Below are 20697 nucleotides of genomic sequence, written 5' to 3'. Positions count from 1 at the left end.
GGAGTCGATCAAATATGCATATGAGCAAGACCCGTCAATAGTCAAAGAGGAGGGCAAGGACGAATTTGACTTGCGGATTTTGGAGAGGATGGCTCAGTTCCACAATTTGGACACATTCAAGTGGATCATCGAGGAAGCCAAAAACTTCGGTGTAGATGTCTCTAAAAATAAAGAACTGCAACTGAGAATTCTCAGAGGAGCTGCTCTAAATCTAGATGAGCCAAATGGAAAGGAAATCGCCAGCTTTCTTTCTTGTTCATATGCCGATAATTGGACAGAGCAAGATTTGACTCCCATTCTCATTAAGGTTTTGCCGAGCGGAAACTTGGAAGTTATCAAACTGATGGTTAAACACGGTGCTGACCTGAACGTGGGCATGATGGAAGGGCACTTGTCCCTTTTTCAGTACTGCGTGGGGATGAATGCAATCGAGTCCGCCCTTTTCGTGCACCAACGGAACCCAGAGGAGATAAGCCTGTCCACTTTGGTTACCGCAGCAACGACTGAGAACATCCAAATGTGCGAGTGGGTTGTCGGGCTCATCAAAGAATCCGATTTAGATTCTTTAATTCCCGATTACCTTCATTTTGCTGCGAAGTACACTCCCTTCGGTGCAGCAATTATCCGGCATTTTGATTCCTTAATGCTTCCGCACATAAATTCAGTCAACAGCGAAGGCACAACTGCTCTCCATTCGGCCGTGGACGCACACAACCTCTCTAGTTTTCAGGCCTTGGTCGAGATCGGTGCGGATCTGACCGTGAAATATCATGATGTTAACTTGCTGCACTACTGCCTGTTTAAAAATTTTCTCAAAGGCGCCAAGATTGTGTTCGCCAAGGACCCAAGCCAGTTGCAGGGAAGACAAGCTTTTGTCTGGGCACCTTGTTCAGAGTTAATTAGACTTTGGCTTGCTACTGTAGGGGTTCACGATTACTAGACACCGATCAAAATGGGACGATTTGGATGAGAATCATAGTTTACAATATCTCTTGTATTTGAAAATCAACTAGCCCAATAAATTTAGAATCCTTTTTACACAAATAAAGCAAAATCATCGTCCCATACCTAAAGAAAACTCATTTGTTATTATTTTTTAAATTTCCCTTGAAGCGCGCCACAATCCTAGTATTAAATGTTGAATGACAGGATCTAGTATATTATAAGATACAATGTAAACAAGTGGCATCCGCCCCTTGATGCACTTCTGGCAACTTTCCGTTGGTTATAAAGTTGAAAATTGAATTTAGATAAAAATAATATAACTATAACGAATTTTGTTTGGCCATGGGGCGGATCACGGCAGCTTGACCTTGAAAGAAAGTGGCAACGCTGGGAATAAGGCTATAGCATTGTACAGTGTTTCAAAGTCAAGCTCCGTAATCCGCCTTCATGTTTTATCTAGATCATTCGGAAGCCAGAAACTGAAAACAACAGACGCGTTTTCTGCCGCCGCTCTTGAAATTTGTACAATGTTAACCAGGTATTTGATTTTACTCCTTCTGTGCCTTTTTGCTTTGCAAAGAAATTGCATTCGCTTTTTACGTGATATCTGCTACTGTAGAGCACTCGATTTTTGTATAACGCTTAAGTAATTTAATTAACCTTGTAAAAATTCTATCCATCTTCTGAATCTAATCTTTGGTCCATTTCTATCTCTACATTTAATCTTTTTTGATAAAAAATTTCCGTGTTCTGCTCATGGTTTATATTTTGATGAACTCATATTTTTTGTATTGTTCTCAGCTCTCCGTAAAAATGGATAGTTCAGATTATGATGATGACGACTCATCAAGAGAGAGCAATGACCGTGAGTAACAATTTATTGCATGCAGCATTGGTATTTTAGGAATTTTACTATTGTAGGAAAACGGCCCAGGGATGAATCCCTAGAGTCAGATGAGGTAAAGGGAAAGATTCCAAGAGTGGAATTACATTCATCGTTTGAATCTATTTCATCTTCAGAATTTCATTCCGAATCGGATGAGAACTTGAAAGAAAGTGCATCTCTTGAAGATAAGCCGCAGGACGTCAAGGTGAAAAACATTCCTGCGCTTCTGTACGCGGCAGAAAAGACTGACGTCAATTTATGCCAGAAACTCGTGGATGACGGGGCAGACGTTAACGAAACGGACGAAAATGGCAACGACGTCTATCATTGCGCAGCCATCAATGAACTAAACTGCGAAATGAAACTGCTCGATTTCTTTGTGAATTACAAAGCCGAAATGAAAAGACTCAATAATGATGGCATGGATGCAGTCATGGTGGCTCTCGCCCACGAAAAATTCGAGTTTGCGAGAAAGCTGTTTAATTTGTACGGCTCCAACGAAAGCTTACTTTCGCATTGTTGCACTCATGGTATAAAACCAGAGTCAATCAAATGTGCATACAAGCAAGACCCGTCAATAGTCAAAGAGGAGGGAAAGGACGAATTTGACTTGCGGATTTTGGAGAAGATGGCTCAGTTCCAAGATTTGGAGACATTCGAGTGGATCATCGAGGAAGCCAAAAACTTCGGTGTAGATGTCTCTAAAAATAAACAACTGCAACTGAGAATTTTAAGAGGAGCTGCTCTAAATCTAGATGAGCCTAATGGAAAGGCAATCGCCAGCTTTCTTTTTTCTTCATATGCCGAAAATTGGACAGAGCAAGATTTGACTCCCCTTCTCATTAAGGTTTTGCCGAGTGCAAACTTGAAAGTTATCCAACTGATGGTTGATCACGGAGCTGACCTGAATGTCGGCATGATGAACGGGCACTTGTCCCTTTTTCAGTACTGCGTGGGGTTAAATGCAATCGAGTCCGCCCTTTTCCTGCACCAACGGAATCCAGAGGAGATAAGCCTGTCCACTTTGGCTACCGCAGCAACGGCTGAGAGCATTCAAATGTGCGAGTTGCTGGTCGGGCTCATCAAAGAATCCAAATTTCATATTTTAATTCCTGATTTCATTCATTTTGCTGCCAAGTACATTCCCTTCGGTGCAGCAATCATCCGGCATTTTGCTTTCATAATGCGTTCGTACATCAATTCAGTCAACAGCGAAGGCGAAACTGCTCTCCATTCGGCCGTGGACGCACACAATCTCTCTAGTTTTCAGGCTTTGGTCGAGATCGGTGCGGATCTGACCGTGAAATATCGTGACGTTAATTTGCTGCACTACTGCCTGTTTAAAAATTTTCTCGAGGGTGCCAAGATCGTGTTCGCCAAGGACCCAAGCCAGTTGCTGGGAAGACAAGCTTTGGTCTGGGCTCCTCTTTCCAAGTTAATTAGAGATTGGCTTACTTCTGTAGGCGTTCAAGATTCCAAGGCACCAATCAAAATGAAACGTTTTGGATGTGAATTGTAGTTTTTAATGTCTCTTGTACTGGAAATTCAACTGACACTAAATATTTTGAATCTCTTTTACTCAAATAAAGCAAAATCATCGTTCCATTCTTTGAAAACTCATCTGTTATTATAATTTTAAATTTCCCTTGAAGCGCGATATATAATCCTAGTAATATAAGTTTTGGAGGACAGGATCTATTACAAAATGCAATATAAACAAGATGCATCCGGCCCCCCGAATTTTTTGGCCATGGGGTTGATCACGGCAACGCTACCTTGATTAAAAGTGGCAACGCTGGACGTAAGGAGAGCATTGTACAGTGTTTCAAGGTCAAGTTGCCTCGATACGCCTCCACGTTATAATCTAGATCATTCTGAAGCCAGCAACTGAACACAACAGATGCGTTTTGTGCGCCGCCGCTCTTGAAATTTGAAAAATCTTATCCAGGTATTTTACTCGTTCTTGGCTTTTTGGCTTTTCGTAGACAGCCCTCATTCGCTTTTTCCGTGATATCTGCTCTTAGAGCACTCAATTATTTTATAGCGTTCAAGTAATTTAATTTTATTAGTCCCATAAAAATTCTTGTTGTCTTTTCCGTATCAATCTTTTGTCAATTTCTATCAATACATTTCAACTTTTTGGTGTATGTTTTGATGAACTCATTTTTCTCTTTGTATTGTTCTCAGCTCTCCGTAAAAATGGATAATTCAGATTACGATGACAAAAGAAACGATAACCGTGAGTCACAATTTATTACAAGCAGCATTGGAATTCAGGGAATTTTCTATTCGTAGGTAAACGACCCATGGATGAATCCCCAGAGTCTGATGAGAGAGAAGAAAAGATTCCAAGACTGGAATCCGATTCACCGGCATCCCTTCCTAAAAAGAACGGGATTCAAAGAGAGAAATCTCTTGAAGATAAGCTGGAATACGTCGAGAAGAACAGAAAAAACATTCCTGCACTACTTTTTGCGGCAGAATACGCTGACGTCGATGTATGCCGGAAACTCGTGGATGACGGGGCAGACGTTAACGAAACGGACGAAAATGGCAACGACGTCTATCATTGCGCAGCCATGAATAAAAAGTGCGGAATGGAACTGCTCGATTTCTTTTTGAAGTGCAAAGCCGAAATGGAAAGACTCAATGCTGACAATGATGATGCAGTTATGTTGGCTTTCTACCACAGTAAGTTCAAGTTTGCGAAAGAGCTGTTTGACAAGTACAACTCCAGCGAAAGCTTTCTTGCGAATATCGCTTTTAGTGATGATCCGGAGATGATCAAATCCGTATATGATCAGGACCCGTCAGTGGTCAAAGTGAAAGGCAAAGAAGAATTCGACTTGCAGATTTTGAAGAGAATGGCTTTTTACCAAGATTTGAAGACATTCCAGTGGATCTTCAAGATAGCCTGCGACAACGGTGTAGATCTATCAACAAATAAAGAACTGAAAAAGAGTTTGCTCATGAATGCTGCTCGAAATGAGGATGAAAGCGAGGGAATCGTCAAATTCCTGCTATCTTCATATGGGAATGACTTGACAAGCCAAGATTTGATGTCTCTTATCACCGAGGAGTTCTTGCTGAGAGATAACTTGAAATGTATCGAATTGTTGGTCAATTACCGTGCTGACCTGAATGAGTGCAAATTAGAAGAGGAAGAAACAACCCTTTTGGAGAGCTGCGTGGAAAATAATTCACTCGTTTCCGCCAAATTCGTGTACGAAAAAGAGAAAATGATTAACTTACGAGTGTTGATTTGCGCGGCCAGATATGCGAGCGTCGAAATGTACGAGTGGTTGCTTGAACTTCCCAGGGATTTCAACCTTGATGATCATGGAAGCCGTTTGTTTGAAGAATTTTTGAGTAACACTGCGTATGGCGCCGAAATCATTCGTCACTTGAAATCAACATTGCGTGCGCTTTTAAATGAACCCATGGGAGAATATTACCCTCAACTTTTTCCACTCCATTTGGCAATGCAGAATGAAAACCTTGAAGCTGCAAAAGCATTGCTTGAGATTGGCGCTAAATTTAAAGTGAAATTTTATGTTACCATCAATTTACTCACCTACTGCTTGGGAATAAATTTCCTAGAGGGCGCCAAGTTTGTGTACTCCATTGACAAGAGCCAGATTATGGGCAGTAAGTTCATGGGCACCGCCATGATGCTCGCCAAAAAGCACGGAAACCAAGAAATGGAGCAATGGCTAAATGAGATTCAACAGCGATCAATTAAAAAATTGTAGACGGTGCAAATTTTGAAACATGAAACAATCCTTTTAAATTTGAAAAACTTTGTTTGATTTTAACTCCTTCCTGCATCTAAGCCGAAAAAATGCATGAAATTAATCTTAGCAAAAAGAAAAGTCCTTATCCTTATAGGGAGGGTGCAAAAAATACGTTTTCATAGTTTGAAATCCATCTCGTTCGAGGATTATGATCCGATCTGCTCTAATTTGATGTTAAAATGTTTCCAGGCGAATTTTGCGTCGGTTGAGCAGCTGGTTTTGTTTCGAATATTTTACTTAAATCGGAGATTTGTCCAGAGGGAAGTCGGAAGATGTCAAAAATATAGTTCTGTATGAAACCTAGGGGCGGATTACGGCATTGCCATTTAGCTTGACAATGCTATCCTTATGCCCAGCGTTGCAAATTTCTTCCAAGGTCAAGCTGCCGTGATCAACGTCCATGTATATAATCTAGATCATTCTGAAGCCAGCAACTCAACACAACTGACACATTTTGGGCCGCTCCTTGAGACTTTAATCTTATCCAGGTGTTTGACACTTTCGTGCTTTTCGCATATTTCGAAATATATGCTCCTAGAGCACTCCATTATCTTTTTAAACGACCGTCAAATATTCATCATATATTAATTTAAAACTCGTTTGGCCAAAAAAATCTATCTATCCTCCGAAAACATATATATTTGGTCTAGTTTCACCTTGGTTTTAATTTTCTGTAGATAAAATCCTTTAATTGATGCTTTAAATTATGACGAACCTATTATTTTGTATTGTTCTCAGGTCTCCGTAAAAATGGATAGTTCAGATTATGAAGATGGCACATCAAGAGAGAGCAATGACCGTGAGTAACAATTTATTTTATGCTGCATTGGAATTTAGCGAATTTTCCTTTTGTAGGCAAACGGCCCATGGATGAATCCCTAGATTCAGATGAGAAAGCCGGAACGGATAAGATTCAAAATGAGAAATTTGACATATGGGCATCTCTTGAAGATAAGCTGGAATACGTCGACAGGAACAGAGGCAACATTCCTGCGCTACTTTATGCGGCAGAATTCGCTGACGTCGATGTATGCAAGGAACTCGTGGATGTTAAAGGGGCAGACATTAACGTGACAGATGAAAGTGGCAACAACGTCTTTCATTGCGCAGTCGCAAACCAACACAACTGCGAAATGGATCTTTTTAATTTCTTTGCGGACCGCGGAGCCGAAATAGAAAGGCCCAACAATCGCGGTAATGAGGCAACTATGATTGCTCTCTGGTTGAATAAGTTCGAGTTAGCAAAAAAGATGTTTGACAAGTTCGAATACAAAACCAGCTTTCTTGCCTTTTGTGCTTCTATTGAGCTGAGCACGATCAAACTCATATATGATCAGGACCCGTCAGTGGTCAAAGAGCAAGTGAATGGCAGAGAAATATTTGACTTGCTCATTTTGGAGGAGATGGCTTTGTACCAAGATTTGGAGACATTCAAGTGGATCTTCAAGATAGCCTGCGACAACGGTGTAGACGTATCAAAAGATATAGAAATGCTAAAGCGTATCCTCTATGGAGCTTATACAAATCCAAAAAGAAAGGAAGGTGATGGAATCTTGAACTTCCTGTTAAATTTATGTGGGACAGACTTGAAAAGCGAAGATTGGACAACTCTTCTCACCGAGTTCTTGCGGAGAGGAAACTTGAATGCTGTCCAAATTTTGGTTAATCACGGTGCTGACCTGAATGTGCGCTTGGAGGAAGGACAAGTGTCCCTCTTTGAATACTGCGTTGGCCAGTATTCGCTCGAGGCCGCCAAATTCGTGTACGCAGGGCAAAAACAGGTTGAGATTAACTTATGCGTGTTGATTCGCGCGGTTAGAAAAGCGGACGTCAACATGTGCGAGTGGTTGCTTCAACTTCCCAGGGACTTCGAGCTTGCTGATAAAGCACACTGTTTGATCGAAGAAGTTTTGAGTAACGCTAAGCATGGCGCAGATATCATTCGTCTCCTTGAACAACCCTTTCAAGATGTTGTGAATGATTCCTTCGGAAAATATAACCCTCCACTTTTTCCACTCCATCTGGCCATGATGAAAGGAAACCTTGAAGCGGCAGAGGCGTTGCTTGAGATCGGCGCCGACTTGAACGTGAAATTTTTCAACAAAATCAATTTGCTGATGTTTTGCTTGGGGGTCAATTTTCCAGAGGGCGCCGAGTTTGTGTACGCCAGGGACAGGAGCCAGCTGGACAGTATATCGAAGGTCACTGCTCTGCTAATCGCCTGTATGCACAGAAACCAAAGAATGGTGCAATGGCTAAATGAGGTTCATCAGTGATCAATTCGGAAATTGTAGATAGTGGAAATTTTAAATCATGAAACACTTCTATTTAATTCGAAAAACTTTGTTTGATTTCAACTCATGCCTGCATCTCATATCTATCTCGATTTTAATACGATAAAGAAGATAGCTAATATATTATTGACAGTTGGTTTAATATTAAAAGTGTGTGCCATTTAAGACCTACAGCTTCCCTAGCCCTAGGATATATTTATGGTCCTATAGGATCCTTCCACCTTGCGGTTGCCTGTCCGTCTAGACAATCGCGATGCCATTTGACGTGAATTATAAGTTCAAAAACCCGAATGTTCAAAATGTGTCGAAATGGTCGGTAAGTTGCTTTCGAAAAGTGACTCCTTGAACGATCTCAGGGTGCGTTACCCTGGAAAAGGTCATCAGGGTTGATTAGGTTGAAGTGCTCACCGAGGCGATTCGTTTGAAACTTTTTGACTAGAAATTCATCAATCCATCGAATTAATAGACAAATAAAACGGTGTTTCACTCTTTGAGTCATGGTCAAGACTAAAATCGAATAGTCTTAAATTTTCTAAGGCTGCTAATTAAATTTTAATCGTGGTTTCATCAAATGAAACGAACAGTATCTCAGGTTTTATGTGTCTCCAGCGCATCCTTTATCTTTGCTTGCAGCGGCGAATAGTCATGGCCGAATAAAAATTGAATTTCAATATCGATGTTTCATCAGACGATATATATCGATATTAAAACTATTGGTGACGACTAGCGGGGAATAAAATGGTCCCCCCACATACATTTATTTAGTCGTCACCTCCTGTAGTATTCTGTAGCCAGCAACTCAACACAACTGACGTATTTTGAGCCGCTCCTAAAACGTCCACTATCTTATCCAGGTATTTGATACTTTTTGGGCCTTTTACGTGATAACATATGATACTAGAGCACTAGATTTTTTTTAAAAAAAAAAGATCGTCAAGTATGTATATGCATAATTAAATTTGCTGGTGATACTAAATTCTTTCTGCATGTCCACTTTCATCAATGCTTGTCATATTTTTAGATAAAAAAAACTTTAATTAAAATCAATGATTTATATTTCAATGAATCTATTCTTTTTTATTGTTCTCAGGTCTCCGTAAAAATGGATGATAAATCAGAACATGCCGCCGCAAGCGGGAGCAATGACCGTGAGTAACAATTTATTGTATGCAGCATTCGTATTTAGAGAATTTACCTTTTGTAGGCAAACGGCCCATGGATGAATCTCCAGAGTCAGATGAGAAAGAAGAAAAGATTCCAAGAGTGGAATCCGAATCATCAGTGGAATCTTTGTCAACGTCGGAAACTGATTCAATGCCGGAATCTGATTGTGATTCATTGCCGGAACCTGCAGCCTTACTGGAATTTAACCCAACTGCAACTCTTAGAAAAAAGCTGGAATTTGTCGAGGAGACCAGAGAAGAGGTTCCTCCGCTACTTTACGCGGTAGAATATTCTGATTTAGAGGTATGCCGATACCTCGTGAAGAAAGGAGCAGATGTAAACGCAAGGGGCAAAGATGATGACGACGTCTATCATCTCGCAGCCATGAATCGAAACAACTGCGAAATGATACTGCTTGATTTCTTTGTGAAGTGCAGAGCCGAGAAATGAAAAGACTCAATAATGATGGCTTGGATGCAGTCATGGTGGCCCTGATTCACGGAAAATTGGAGTTTGCGAGAAAGCTGCTTAATTTGTACGGCTCCAACGAAAGCTTACTTTCGCATTGTTGCACTACTATTACACAACCGGAGTTTCTCAAATGTGCATACGAGCAAGACCCGTCAATAGTCAAAGAGGAGGGAAAGGACGAATTTGACTTGCGGATTTTGGTGAAGATGGCTCAGTTCCAAGATTTGGAGACATTCGAGTGGATCATCGAGGAAGCCAAACACTTCGGTGTAGATGTCTCTAAAAATAAACAACTGCAACTGAGAATTTTCAGAGAAGCTGTTGAATATGATGATGAGGTTGACTTCGATGAAATCGCCACGTTCCTAATTTCTTCATATGCCGAAAATTGGACAATGCAAGATATGGCATCTCTTCTCTCTGAGCTATTACCGAAAGGAAATAGCTGGAAAATTATTCGAATGTTGCTGAGTCGCTGCAATGACCCGAATATGTCCATGTCGCTAGAAAAGGTACCTAAATTTGAGAAATACGTGAGAATGAATTTACTCGAGGCCGCCAAAGCCACGTACGAGCAGAACCGAGAGGAAATTAACATGTCCACATTGCTTTCTGCAGCAAAGACTGAAAACATCGAAATGTGCGAGTGGCTGCTTGGGCTTATCGAAGATCCTACAAGTAAATACTTTAATTCCCGATTTCCTTCGTTTTGCTGCGAAGTACATACCATTTGGTGCAAAAATTATTCAGCAAATTGGCCCCAGGATGCTTTCACACATCAATTCAGTGGACAGCGAAGGCAAAACTGCTCTCCATTCGGCCGCGGACGCACACAACCTCGCTATTTTTCAGGCCTTGATCGAGATTGATGCCAATCTGACCGTGGAATTTCATGGACTCAACTTGCTGAACTACTGCTTGCAGAAGCATTTTATGGAGGGTGCCAAGATTGTGTATGCAAAGGACCCGAGCCAGATGCAGGGAAGACACGCAGAATATGCTTTGGACTGGGCATCTAAATACAAGTCAATGCTAGATTGGCTTGCTTCTGTAGGCATTCCCAACCAATAGACACTGGTCAATTCATATCATCTCTAGGAGGATTTTGTGTGATACGTATAGTTTGTAATGTTTTGTACTCTTTTACTGGTGTATTCAACCGACACGTATAAAGATCTGATCAAATAAAACAAAATCTTAATCCGATCCTTAGAATAATCTTTTTTGTTTTTTTTTTCAATTTATCGAAAAATGAAACTAAATCCAATAAAAGTGGAATGATATGTCTAAATCAATTAACATTAAAGATAAACTTTCGATGCTGAAATTGATCGAAAATGTCAAATATTTAAGTGACGACGCCGGCATAACAGCAAAGAACAAATGCAGACATTTTTTAAAATTCGGAAAATAATCGTAAAAATTTGAAACTATTAAAAAAATAGCATGAAAACGGTATTTTTTGCTCCTCTGGAAGGTTTTGGTAATGTAAACGGCACAATCTGGACAAATGGCCGCACCTAGGCACCAAAAATAAGGATAGAAATTTCAAAAATTACAACTTTCTAATTTAAAATTAACTATATCTAGTTTCTTATGGGTAGTACGATTGAAAACCAAAGTTTTACGACTCCCAGTGAAACTTTACGTTATTTAAGACATATTTCCGCACCCGCCGCCCACTCCGGCTTCCAACGCCCTAGGTGTATCGCTTTTAGACATGGCCAAATAAAAATCGATATTTAACATCGATATTTTTTCTGACGATATTTATCGATTTTTATCGATGTTTTTTTGTGGTTTAACATAGGTTATATAGGACGATATTTTAACATCGATATTTTTTCAGACGATATATATCGATTTATATCGATAGTCAAAAACATTTGGTGATGTCTAATCGCTTTGTTCAAACCTGAATCTAGGAGGTGGTTCACGGCAGCTTGACTTTGAAGGAAAATGGCAACGCTGGGCAAAATGATAGCATTGTACAGTGTTTCAAGGTCCAGCTGCCGTGAACCACCTCCACATATATTCTAGATCATTCTGAAGCCAGCAACTCAACACAACTGACGTGTTTATTTGAGCCGCTCCTAAAACGTCTACTATCTTATCCAGGTATTTGATACTTTTTGGGCCTTTTACGTGATAACATATTCTACTAGAGCACTAGATTTTTTTTAAAAAAGATCGTCTAGTATGTATATGTATAATTAAATTTGCTGGTGATACTAAATTCTCTCTGCATGTCCAATATATTCATCAATGCTTGTCATATTTGTAGATAAAAAAAACTTTAATTAATTTCAATGATTTACATTTCGATGAATCTATTCTTTTTTATTGTTCTCAGGTCTCCGTAAAAATGGATCATAATTCAGAACATGCCGCCGCAAGCGGGAGCAACGACCGTGAGTAACAAAATTTATTGTATGCAGCATTCGTATTTAGAGAATTTACCTTTTGTAGGCAAACGGCCCATGGATGAATCTCCAGAGTCAGATGAGAAAGAAGAAAAGATTCCAAGAGTGGAATCCGAATCATCAGTGGAATCTTTGTCAACGTCAGAAACTGATTCATTGCCGGCAGCTGCAGCCGTCGTACTGGGATATAACCCAACTGAAACTCTTAGAAAAAACATGGAACACGTCGAGGGGAACAGACGCTACATTCCTGATTTCCTTCGTTTTGCTGCGATGCATGTGCCATCTGGTGCAAAAATCAGTCAGCACATTGGCCACAGGATGCTTTCACACAACAATTCAGTGGGCAGCGAAGGCAAAACTGCTCTCCATTCGGCCGTGGACGCACACAACCTCGCTATTTTTCAGGCCTTGGTCGAGACCGGTGCGGATCTGACCGTGGAATTTCATGGACTCAATTTGCTGAACTACTGCTTGCAGAAAAATTTTATGGAGGGTGCCAAGATTGTGTATGCAAAGGACCCGAGTCAGATGCAGGGAAGACACGCTTAGAATGTGCTTTGGACTGGGCATCTAAATCCAAGTCAATGCTAGATTGGCTTGCTTCTGTAGGCATTCCCAACCAATAGACACTGGTCAAATCATCTCTTGGAGGATTTTTTTGTGAAACGTAAAGTTTGTAATGTTTTGTACTCTTTTACTGGTGTATTCAACTGATACGTATTAATCTGCTCAAATAAAGCAAAATCATAATCCCATCCTTGGAATAATCTCTTTTGTTTTTTTTTCAATTTACCTAAAAATGAGACTAAATCCTATATTATATAAACGTTGGATGATAGGCTTTATATCAGTTTAAATTATCATTTCTATCAGTGGGGGCCAGATGTGCGATGAAATTGGTTCCCACTGCGCAGATCCAAGATGGCGTCTGAATGTAAGAAACAAAAAGCTCTCTTTGGATTCGCGTACGAGTGTCAAGAGTTTGTTTTTACGATCCAAAAGGCACAATTAGTTTAGAGTAATGCAAATTACGTCACAATACTGACCAAAACTTGGTTCTTTTCGCGCATTTTTTTCGACCCTTTTTTGCGCCATACTTGCGCGTCGCACGAATCTGGACCCCGCTGATTACTATATATAGTTTCTTATGGGTAGTACGACCGAAAACCAAGTTTTATGACTCGCCGTGAAAGTTTGCGTCATTTAGGACATATTGACGCCTTCGCCGGCCCCTGAGGCTGCCGACGCCCCATTGTTTAAAGCTGAATCTAGGAGGTGTGGTTCACGGCAGCTAGACTTTGAAGGAAAATGGCAACGCTGGGCAAAATGATAGCATTGTACAGTGTTTCAAAGTCAAGCTGCCGTAATCCACCTTCATGTATTATCTAGATCATTCCTGAAGCTAGCAACTGAACACAACAGACGCGTTTCCTGCCACCGCTCTTGAAATTTGTACAATCTTCTCCAGGTAGTTGCCCTTTATTTGGCCCAAAATATTCGCTTTTCGTGATATCTGCTCCCCAAGCACTAGATTGATTTTTAATTCAAATCTAATTAAAATTTACAGGTGATACTCAGCAAATTCTTACTATTTTTAAGCTTTCTAAACATTAAACTAAATTCCATGATGTTCATTTTGATGAACCAATTATTTTGTATTGTTCTCAGGTCTCCGAAAAAATGGATAGTTCAGATTTTGCTGACGCAAGCGATGGCAATGACCGTGAGTTACAATTTATTTTATACAGCATTGAAATTTAGAGAATTTTCCTTTTGTAGGTAAACGGCCCATGGATAATTCCCCAGATTCAGATGAGAAAAAAGAGAAGATTCCAAGAGTGGAATCCGAATCATCAGTGGAACCTAATTCATCGTCGGAATCTTATTCCGAATCGGATGAGAAATTTAACGAAAGGGCATATCTTGAAGATAAGCTGGAAGACGTTGAAAATAACAAAGGTGACATTCCTGCTCTTCTTTACGCGGCAAAATACACTGACGTCGATGTATGCCGGAAACTCGTGGATGACGGGGCAGACGTTAACGAAACGGACGAAAATGGCAACGACGTCTATCATTGCGCAGCCATGAACAAAAACAGCTGCGATGTGGACCTGATCTATTTCTTTGCGGAGAAGAAAGCCATAAAGAGAAGGCTAAATAATGATAATGTTGATGCAGTCAATTTGGCTATCGAATCTGGCAAATTCATGTTTGCTCAACAGCTTTTTCAAATTTTTCAATCTGACGATGATTCACATTAATACACCGACCAAGATTTCTCCTTTTGGGAAATTTTGATATGAATCGTAGTTTCTAGTGTATCTTTTACTGCTAATTCAACTGACACAAAATATTTTGTATCTCGTTTTATCTCAAATAAAGCAAAACCCATTCATAGAATATTTATATTTTTCAATATTCTCCTCAAAGCTCAGCAGCTAAGTCATTGAAAGAATCAAATATAAAAGCGATGGATCGCTGGCGCGGACGCACCTCAACAAAAGACAAAAATTTATTGGCGGATTAACGGAATCGGCACCGTCTGGCCAAAAAGGGGCCCCTCCTGCGGCACCGTCAATGCGTCAATGACTCGGCAATATCTACACAGAGTTACTAGCAAGTCTTCAAAATTGCTTGCAATATTTTCTCAAGTGTTGAAACGAAGGGTCAGTCGCATATTATTGGGTAAAAGGTCTTTGCTGTTCGCTGTCAGCATTGTGAAATCACGAAAAATATGTTGCAATGCAAGAAGTGCAGAGAAATAGGAGGTAATGAAGATTTCACAATTTATTGCGAAAGCATTTTAGGCCGCCACCTGGCAACATTCTCACTCATCTATTGCGCACTGAAAAGAGGCCCGTGGATTCTCGCCCGTCAAAGCAAGGAGACTCGCAGTCGTGTTTTCGCCCTCGCTCGCTCTCTACGTGTGTTTCTCTCCCTCTGCACTACCAACAAAAATCGTAAGCACGCATTTGGGTTCCTATTTCCTTAATTTCTTACTGATAAAAAAGTTAAAAAACCGTGACTGCTAATAATTTTGAGGAAGGCTTTTAGTTTTTAGTACGATTAAGCAGCCATGCTTAAATTTGAAAACTGTCTGGAGCAAGTGGTTTGCGTGAAATAAATTTTGTAACTGCCGTCTCGCGATGATTGTATTATTAGTTCTCTTATAAACGCAAATGAAAGCGTGCAATTTTGCCATGTTTAAATTATAAAAATATAGCCTATCGCATTTATTTACAAACGGACAAAGACTTTTCAGATATTCGCGCCAGTAGAAAAATTTAAATTAATTTTTTTCGTATTTTCCTCTTTACGCAACGGGTGTACAATAATGTTTGTTAGGCGAAAATGGTTTTGTTTCTATTAATATTCGAATCCAGGATTCTTTCACACATCAATGGAGCGAGAACTGTGAAGGCCAAAACCGATCTCAATTTGGCCGTGGAGGAACAAAACCTCGTATTATAAACCAACCGATCACAACAGCTTGAGCTTGAACGTAAATGGCAACGCTGTGGGCATAAGGCTTGCATTGTACAGTGTTTCAAGGTCGAGCTAAAAAAAGTACCGTGGGGCGGATTATGGCAACGATTTTTAACTCGGCCTTGAAACACTACAATGCAAGCCTGATGCTCAGCGTTGCCATTTTCTGTCAAGGTTGCGTTGCCGTAATCCACCCCTGAAAAATATCGATATTATAGTCCAGAAAACATACTGATAACGCAATTTGTTTTGCCATTTGTCTAATTTAGATCAGTCTGAAGTCTGCAAATCAACACATCTGACGTTTTTTAGGCCGCTCCTGAAACTTCTGCTATATCTTATCCAGGTATTTTAATTTTTCTAGGCCTTTTGGCTCCAAAAATTTTCATAATATCTGCTCCTATATAGAGCATCCAATGATTTTTTTAAACTCTCATTACAATTTACTAGGGATACTCAGAAAAATCCATTCTATATCCTTGGAAAAATATTAATTTGATCAATTTCCATCAATACTTTTCGTAATTTGAGATAAAAAAACTTATTTATATTATACTCATTTTGATAAAACCTTTTTTGTATTGTTCTCAGCTCTCCGTAAAAATGGATAATTCAGATTATGCAGACGCAAGCGAGGGCAATGACCGTGAGTAACAATTTATCGTATGCAGCATTGGATTAGGAAAATTTTCCTTTTGTAGGTAAACGGCCAAAGGATGACTCCCCAGAGTCCGATGAGGTAGAAAAAAAGATTCCAAGAGTGGTAATCGATTCGTCGTCGGAATCTCATTCCGAAACGGATGAGGAATTTGACGAAAGGGCATCTCTTGAAGATAGGCTGGAATACGTCGAGAAGAACAGAGGCGACATTCCTGCGCTTCTTTACGCGGCGAAATACGCTGACGTCGATGTATGCCAGAAACTCGTGGATGACGGGGCAGACGTTAACGAAACGGACGAAAATGGCAACGACGTCTATCACTGCGCAGCCATGAATAAAAACAGCTGTGATGTGGAACTGATGTATTTCTTTGCGGAGAAGAAAGCCACAATGAAAAGGCTAAATAATAATAATGTTGATGCAGTCAATTTGGCAATCGAATTGGGCAAATTCAAGTTTGCTCAAAAGCTATTTCATATTTATCCATTTCACAATAGTGACGATAGTGACGATGATTCACAATAATACACACCGACCAAGTTTTCTCCTTTTGGGAAATTTGGATGTGAATCGTAGTTTGTAATGTTTATTTTATTACTAATTCAACTGACACAAAATATTTTTAAATCTCGTCTTATCTGAAATAAAGCAAAATAATCGTCCCATTCTTAAGAATGATCATATTTTCTATTATTTAAATTTTCCCTCGTAGTTCAGCTAAATCATTAAAAGATTGATGAAACTTAACGCCATTTCGAATAAGCATATTGAGGTAAGCAATGGTATATATCTCAAAAAGGGATAATAGTAAAATCAGGACCATGGACAGAGATTACGCAAATATTCTAGAAAAAATTGAAAGACTTTTCGCTTGATTTGAAATCCTCTCTTTGCGATCCTTCTTTTGGTGTGCGAATGTATAGGAATATTCCAAAAATTGTAAAACAAATCGTGCTTTTTTAATGCAGGTTAGGAAATTTTGATTTACATGCTTTTTAGCCGGCTTATTCTTGAATGGGTGACTGGATATTTTGCTTGTTCATAATTCAAGATAAAAGAAACTTCACACACATATAATGTGTCGAGCTTTATTTAAAAATTTTAATTAAAGAATTATGAAATGCAGAAATATTAACCTAAAGTACTTTAAGATTAAAGAAATATTTAAATTTCACATGTTTGTTGACATAAAATATCTTCCAAAAATAAAACTGACGCAAATCGACTGTAAAATGGCCAATGATAGAGGTTTTAATAATTTAACACGCAAGAATTTTTTAGAATACCGGAATTCATTTTATTTTGGCACAATTTATTTTTCAATGTGCTTCTGGACGATATGAGAATACAAACTTCTCTTTGCCCCATAAATTCTCTGGCACTTGTCGCAATGGAAATTTTTATTCTGGCAGCTCGTCTTATGCTTTTCAAGAAGTCCTGAGCAATTGAACTTGCACTGGCAGAAGCGGCAAGTCTTGGCAGTCCGGTGTCTAAGCATGTAACGGCGGCATAATTCCTTCTCACAATCAGCGCATCGAACGAATGAGTGCACCCAGGACTTGTGATGATTGAGAAAATATTCAGAGGCAAACAATTGGTTGCATTCTCCACACTTAATCGTCTTTGGAAAATGTTTCCCTTGCATGTGTTTTCGCATGTACGTCTTACTAAATGCAGTATAGTCGCAATGGTTGCAGTAAAAATTCGTATTTTTGGTGTGAACGATTTTCACGTGGCGCTTCAACTCCTTATTCAAGGTGAAAGTTTTTCCACATTCTTTGCATTTAAGAAGAGTTTGTTTGCAGGTCTTCCTATGTAATTGATACAAACCCGAGCACACGAAACTGAGTTTGCATCTGGAGCAAACCGATGGCTTTCTGTGGTGTTTCTTGTTCCCGAGAGAAACGTCCTGGACACAAGATCTGCATTTTTCGAACGTGTGATATTTTTTAAAGTGCGCATTCAATAGCCGATTCGAGCCGAATTTGGCGTCGCAACTGTCGCATTTGAAGATCTTTGGCATGTGCCTCGCCTCTTCGTGTTTTCTCAACAGGATATAAGACATGGCGAAATATTCACAATGCTTGCACTGGAAAAGACCTTGATTAATGCCTTTTTTGTGCCACGAGTTGATATGAAGAATCATATCGGACTTGGATTTGAAGTACTCTTCGCAGCTAAAACGCGTGCAAGCTACCGGAAGTTCTGGATGATTGCGTTTCATGTGCTTCCTCCACGAATCAACTGAGGAATGTAATTTGCCGATTCCACAATATTTGCAACGAATTTTCCTGCTTTCGCATGATTTGTTCTGTTTCTTGTGAAAATCCTGCTGCATGTGCTGTCCTTTTTCCTCCTCGGTGTGAAAGAATGTGGTGCAGCCCCAATGTCCGCATTTGATGGCTTCTTTGTGATTCACTCTGACGTGATCCAACAGTTGGTTGAAACTTTTGCCGCAGTATAAACACAGTTCTTGGCCTTCTTTGCTTTTCAATGGAATTTTCTTCTCGTATTTGGCCAGATCAACCTCTTCCAACTGCACCCAACACTGCTCTACCTCTCCAACTGGAAAATTTAACAATTGAAATAGGTGTTTATTATTTATATTAAAATTTCTCAAATACCTGAGTAATTCTCCCGCAGCACCTTAGCGTTTTCTTCCAAATCTAGGTTTTTCGGCCACCAAGCAACAGCCTCGTCTCCGGACTCATCCCCAAACCTAAAACACGGGTCAATATTAAATTATCGCAATATTTAAACTCGTGAAAAAACTCACTCTGCCTGCCAGATGCAAAAATAGCAGATCAAAGCGTCTTCTTCGACCACTTCCGGCAAGTTTTCGTCTTCTTCCGTCAGGTTCATGACCTCCATAGCCCATTTCCTCAGCTTGAACCTGTCCACATGTGACGCGAGGACGTGGCCGTCCGACGTCGGACACTCGCACAGTCTGCACAGCGGCTTTTGAATTGGAGAGTTTCTTCTTTGATTCTCGCCGGCAGCATCTCTTAATTGGCTCCTTGATCTCCTTGAATGACTCTCCATCCAGGAAAATCTTCCCCAAAGAACGATATTTGAGTCAAATTTCGATGCCCAGCTTCTTCCTTGGTAGGCAGTCTTACGACGAACAAATATTATCACGCCGCTCTTGCTTTTTTCCGGTGTTGTGTGTTTGCAAGCTAACTGATAACTGACAAAAAGCTGCTATCAACCTCTCCACAACTCCCCTCTCCCCGTTCTCAGTGGTGTGTGAGATAAGAAGAAAATTTGAACTGTTTTTTTTCAACGTTTTTAATTATATTTTGTTTACTTTTTAAAATAAATTATTAATTCCATGTTATCATGACCTTACAATTAGAGAGCTTTAGATTAATACTTCAACATATACGTTGAAATTTGAGTTTTGTTACTAACTCCTTGTCTGAACTCACTCAGATTTTAAAGGCAACCAATCAGCGTTCAGTAATCTTTTACTCTTACGATCTGATTGGCGAACTCGGGATTTTTTAAGAATTATCTTTTTTGTATTTCATGACTCGTCGGGGAAAAAATTTGCGTTTATATATGTCAGCGGGAATATAATACATCTTCTATACTTCTCATTGTCAAAAGGTAAGTCAGGCAATCGGTAAAAACGTGCTTTTGACGCATAACGTTTTTGTTTTGCACAAGTGAAATAAAATTTTGGGTCACAATATCAATGGCAACAATATTACCTTACAGTTTACATCATCTGCATTCAAAAATTGAAAACGAAATCAATTTAAATGACCAAACTGAATATGATACATTAAAAATAACTTATGTATCAAATATTGAGGTAGATTACGGAAACGCAGCCTTGAAAGAAAATGGCAACACTGGGCACAAAGGATAGCATTGTATTGTTTCAAGGCCAAGAAAAATGAAAACAGTAAGGATCACGAAAACTTGACCTTGAAAGTAAATAGCAACACTGTACAAAATGCGATCCTTCTGCCCAGCGTTGCCATTTTCTTTCGATGTTGCGTTGCCTTTATCCACCTTTTTAAAAAGTATAATTCGTCCTGGTCCCGGCAAAATTGCGCAACGTTCAAAAACACCCAAATTTTCATTGTCGAATTGATTGTTGACCTTTTTTTGCAACAAGGAAATTCGCGTTTGGTTGTTGAAAGTTACGCAATTTTGCCGGGACCAGGACGAATTGATATTATATCGTCTGGAAAATATGCCGCGAACGAGTTTTTTTTTGGAGTTCGTCTAATCTAATCTAGGTCATTTGGAAGTCTGCAACTCAAAATAATTGACTAGTTTTGTGCCGCGCCTGAAACTCCTACTATAATCTTATCCAAGTATTTTAAAATTTCTAAGCATTTGGCTCCAAATATTCACTTTTTCGTGATATCAACTCCAAGGGTGCTCCATTATTTTTTTACACTAATATAATTAAAATTTACTTTTGAGGCTCAGTAAAATTTTTTCTATCCTTCGAAAAATATTTGATCTTTTTTCATCTGTAATTGTCAAATATTTTGACAAAAAAACTTTAATTATATCCCTGATTTTCATTTTAATTACCCTATTCTTTTGT

The 20697-nt window shown here is 39.5% G+C and overlaps 1 protein-coding gene across 1 annotated transcript; it reads left to right on the top strand.

Annotated features, from left to right (window-relative positions):
- The first annotated feature begins 13660 nt into the window (after positions 1 to 13660).
- On the top strand, positions 13661 to 17103 carry LOC135943784 (uncharacterized). Its single transcript, XM_065490447.1, has 6 exons — positions 13661 to 13703; positions 13760 to 14192; positions 15367 to 15445; positions 16061 to 16115; positions 16171 to 16476; positions 17099 to 17103. The coding sequence occupies exons 1-6, from the start codon at positions 13661 to 13663 to the stop codon at positions 17101 to 17103; spliced, it is 921 nt and encodes a 306-aa protein (XP_065346519.1).
- Positions 17104 to 20697: the final 3594 nt, after the last annotated feature.

Source organism: Cloeon dipterum, chromosome 4 (assembly GCF_949628265.1).
Source record: "Cloeon dipterum chromosome 4, ieCloDipt1.1, whole genome shotgun sequence".
NCBI lineage: Eukaryota > Metazoa > Arthropoda > Insecta > Ephemeroptera > Baetidae > Cloeon > Cloeon dipterum.
Note: the sequence above shows the minus strand (reverse complement) of the source record. Positions and strands in the feature narration are given on the sequence as shown.